General features: G+C 39.1%; 1 protein-coding gene across 1 annotated transcript in view; it reads left to right on the top strand.

The window, feature by feature from the left end:
- The window catches only part of LOC119598417 (alkyldihydroxyacetonephosphate synthase, peroxisomal-like), a 20,392-nt gene extending 17,952 nt beyond the window's left edge, over positions 1–2,440 (top strand). Inside the window, exons 18-20 of the mRNA XM_037948061.1 lie at positions 42–110; positions 824–979; positions 2,264–2,440. Of these exons, the coding sequence (XP_037803989.1) occupies positions 42–110; positions 824–979; positions 2,264–2,440 (402 nt within the window). The remainder of the gene's footprint in view (positions 1–41; positions 111–823; positions 980–2,263) is intronic.
- Positions 2,441–5,000: the final 2,560 nt, after the last annotated feature.

The following is a 5,000-nucleotide window of genomic DNA, read 5'->3' as shown; positions in this document are numbered from 1 at the left end:
TTTGTGAATGAATGTGAGCATTTTTATTGAATTTTATGCAGATACTGGTTATGGATAATTTTATCCATGTTTATGTGAAGCTTGGTTGTATAGTTAGTGTTGTGAAAGTGGTTTGGAAATGTGAAAAATCATTTGGAAGTAGTGTGTTTAAACAAAACAAATTCTGAATGGTGCATAGTAAAACTTAATGATATATTTGTAATAATACGAATTACAGATTTCAGATAATATGAATATGAAATATTTACAGCAGATTTTTGTCAAATTTACAAAATTGATAACAGCTAGACTTGATATTTCTGTCAAAAGTGAAGTGTATTAGATTACATGAATTTGTGATTCAAAGTTGATGTAAAAGAAAAAGGCAACAAACTTTTAAACTTCCAAAGATGCCATAACAGACTTACTATACCTCATAAAAACTAATTGCATTTTTTACTTGCCAGACAACTCTACATTTAGCAGTCATGATGGCAAATATATACTTACTGACGCATATATATACTTCTGTAATTCTGGACAGAAAAATGTGTGTAACATTTTTTTTTACAAAGTGATTATCTTGTTCAGTAGGTTAAATATTTTCAGAATGTTTTCAAAGTTGTGATTAAACCTAGTCACAAAATTCTGCCAACCTGTAATTACCTTTCATCATCTTAAAATATGCCCCCATTTGGGAGTTTTCCACCTCTCCTTTTGTTTTCTTTCTGTTGATATTTTGTGTGCATATATGTACTCAGATTTGCAATAAAATATAAACTTACTGGAAATGTATGTGTAAATCTTGAGTGTGGCCTTCATTGGAAATTGCCTATCCCACCAGGTCACGAGAGGGAAGGAATTTTCCTTGGTGGAAGAAACTGGTAACGCGTGCATTTGGTGGGAGGCTGCTTCAGGGCATTTGGTGGGAGGCTGCTTCAGGGCATTTGGTGGGAGGCTGCTTCAGGGCATTTGGTGGGAGGCTGCTTCAGGGCATTTGGTGGGAGGCTGCTTCAGGGCATTTGGTGGGGAGGCTGAAAATAAACAATTGAACTGTTAGACGAAATATTTTTTATTTTAATGGGAAATATAGAACAAAAAATCTTTATCAACTACATCTGAGAAACAAAAAACATGCAAAAAGTTGTTTGTAGAGGGTATTTACTATATTATTACATATGTACATACATACACTGGTGTGTGTGTGTGTGTGTGTGTGTGTGTGTGTGTGTGTGTGTGTGTGTGTACGTGTGTGCAGATGTGTGTGTGTGCAGATGTGTGTGTGTGTGCAGATGTTTGTGTGTGTGCAGATGTGTGTGTGTGGTGTGTGTGTGGTGGTGTGTGTGGTGTGTGTGTGTGGTGTGTGTGTGTGTTGTGTGCGAGTTGGTGTTGGTGGGTGTGTTGTGTGTGTGTGTGTGTGTGTGGTGTGTGTGTGTGTGTGTGTGTGTGTGTGTGTGTGTGTGTGCTGATGTTTGTGTGTGTGATGTTGTGTGTGGATGTGTGTGTGTGTGTGTGGTTGTTGTGTGTGTGGTGTGTGTGTGTGTGGTGTGTGTGTGTGTGTGTGTGTGTGCATATGTGTGTGTCGATTGTGTGTGTGTGTGTTGTGTGTGTGTGTGGTTGATGCATATGATATTTATTGATTTGTAGATTATATTAGTTTATATTAGTTTGTATATATTATATATTATATATATAGGTGTGTGTTGTGTTATAATATTATATATCAATAACATATATTATCTATTTATCAAAACTATATATATCACAATCACACACAATATATATACTAATATAATATATATAATATATATATATATATAGTATATATATATATATATATATAGGGGGGGGGGTGCGTGCGTGTGTATGAGGAAATAATGTGGATATATCAAAACATTTTTTTTTTTCTTCGCGGAACTTTTTTTATGAAGATGCAGAACAGATTTTTTTCATTTAATCTAAGAGTTTTAATTTTTAAGTCGTTTCGGATATTCTTATATTCTGAAATTTACTCACAAGGGGTGGTCACACAACTGCTTATTATTTTTTTTCCCCAACGTGTTAACAATATTTACACTTCCCTCATCTTCCGACTTCGCAAGAAGTAGAAGCGAACAATATATATCGATCGGAAATCGGCGAAACGGGCATGGCAAGAGGGTCTGTAGTCTGCTAAGAAAATAATACTCAGTTATACAAATAAAAATTATTATATATATTTCAATCAATATGATTTTTAAATAGATATTGCACTGCATATCCCTATATTCTAAGTTCCTCAAAGGAGCTTGCCTATATTTATCCACCAAACAAAGTTCTGATGGCAGATTGTGATACACACTTTGACTGTTTCATCTCTGCAACCACGAGCGAACTCGCATACATCGTTTTAGTAATCTTTGATCCTCCATTTCTAAAGCAAATCACAGCCTCCGAGGAGGAGCGCGCACGTAACTGCTGAAATTGAGCGCATAGGTATACATCGAATTATATCTCAATGTAGTGAAGATACAACACTCCTCGACGAAGTATCATTTTAATTACCGGGACTTACCAATCAGGAAGTCTATCAAAAGTGCAGTTCTTTTCTTGAGGATGTGCAAAGGCACGGCAGGTCACCGGTGGCGCTAGAACTTCCGCAATACAAATGAACCACGAGTGATATTGATTCCCCAATGATGTTCTTATTTAGTGCATGTTCCCGATTAATACAATATTCGACTTTTACATTAAACGAGGGGTGACAGATAAACGTTTAGCCTCCAGTAATTGGTAGCTAATAAGATGTTTTTAATGCTTTATTTTTCATCATAATCTTCCTTCAAGTCTACACATTTCTTCCGCTGGTACATGGATCCCGCTGGAGTCATCAACATGCGGCAACTGTTTTTTCAAGCAGTTTTATTTACCTCACCACAGCTGGAAATCCCACTCCAGTATTTCACATCATCGTTTCACTGGTCTCTTTCGCCATTTACCATTCCCTCTATGACAAGATTAACCAAACTTCCACTTGATCAGTGAAGTACATGCCCAGCAATCTTTATTTGAACAAAGATAGTAATTAACCTTGTCTTTTAATTAATGTGTCACTCTATCTGTCCAGCTAATTTTCTAATATTCTCCGATAACACCAGATGTCGACTGCGCTTGTTCATATTGCTGAAATAGAAGTCCTTAGTTGGGGCCCTGAGGTTGACATCCACGGCTCCATGGCTCATCAACCAGATCCTTCTGTAGGTTCGGGAAGAGGTAGAAATCAGAGGATGCGAGGTCTGGTGAGGGATGAGTTGCAAGCTACAGTCACGAACTTTTCCATCACCACCACCAAGGTGTGGGTCGGAACACTGTCCTGATGGAGCAATACCTTTTTGATCAGCATTCCTGATGTGTATCAACATGTCGGCGTAGCAATGTTCATTGATGATGTTGCCCCTTTTGGAGATAATACACCAACAAGCAGGGGCATCCTAGAAAACGGACGCAATGACCATTGCGATCGAGACCTTTGGATAGAAGAGGCATGCTTCCGGAGCTGCTTTGCCTTAGGGTGGTACGCATGACTCGAGGACCCTTTTTCATGGAAACGATTAAAGTTGGGAAGGTATATATATATATATATATATATATATATATATGTATATATATATGTATATATATACATATATATATATATATATATATATATATATATATATATATATATATCTATATACATATATATATATATATATATATATATATATATATATATATATATATATATCTATATATATGTATATGTATATATATATATATATATATATCATCAAGGGGCTAACGCCGACGGGGGCGCATGGCCGCATCCACCCTTCGCTTCCTAGCCACGAGGATCCCTCGAGGCGAGTCTCCAGGCAGGCACATCTCTAATTTCTCGCGACAGGTCTCGTCGAGCTGCCCAAGCAGCTCCCACAGGCCTCCTCCACCCAAGGTTGTCTCGCAGAGAGACAACCTGATGGGCAGGGTCGTCCACAGGGAGACGAGCTAGGAGGCCATATAGCCTGAGTTGGCGATCCCGGATTATGCAAGTAACAGGTCCCATGCCAGTCTCACGGTGTAACCGCCGGTTGGACACGTGGTCCTGCCAACTGTATCCCATGATCCGGCGAAGGGACTTGTTACAAAAGGCATCAAGACGAGACTCCAAGACACTGGATAGCGTCCAGGTTTCACTTCCATAGAACAAAACTGGCAGTATCAAGGCCTTGAAGACACGCAGCTTGGTCCTTCTGCATAGGTACCGACATCTCCAAACGCTCTTGTTGATCAAGTTCATGGCTCCTGTTGCCAGACCAATCCGTCTATTGACTTCTTGGTCTGACAGCCCAGAGATATGGACTACACTACCAAGGTATGTAAAACTCTCTGTAGCTTCAACGTCCTCGCCGCAAGCATGGGTTGACTGAACGGGTTCCCCTAACAGGCCCCCAAAGTTCTGAATCTTGGTCTTGGTCCAGGAGACCTCTAGGCCTAGGGGCTTCGCCTCATTGCTAAATGCATCAAGAGCCGCCACCAGTGACTCCAAAGACTCACATAGGATAGCAACATCGTCGGCAAAGTCAAGGTCTCAAGGTTTGAGACCTTGATATTGCCTAGTGTTGCTCCACACTGACTTTGGCTTGTAGTTCTGCCCATTATCCAGTCCATGCAGGTGTTGAAAAGTGTTGGTGCAAGGACACAGCCTTGCCTCACCCCTGAATTAACAGGGAAGAAGTTCGACACTTTACAGCACTTTCAGTACCAGTATAAAGGCTTGCTATTAGGCCAATAATCTGTGTCGGAATTCCCCTGAGTCTCAGGATCTCCCATAGCGATTCCCGATGCATATATATATATATATATATATATATATATATATATATATATATATATATATATATATATATATACATATATATATGCATATATATATTATGTGTGTGTGTGTGTGTGTGTGTGAGCGGGTGTTGAGAATATACTTGAGTGATTATCGCCTGACCATG

Source organism: Penaeus monodon, chromosome 41 (assembly GCF_015228065.2).
Source record: "Penaeus monodon isolate SGIC_2016 chromosome 41, NSTDA_Pmon_1, whole genome shotgun sequence".
Taxonomy (NCBI): domain Eukaryota; kingdom Metazoa; phylum Arthropoda; class Malacostraca; order Decapoda; family Penaeidae; genus Penaeus; species Penaeus monodon.
This window is presented reverse-complemented; position numbering and strand designations above follow the sequence as displayed.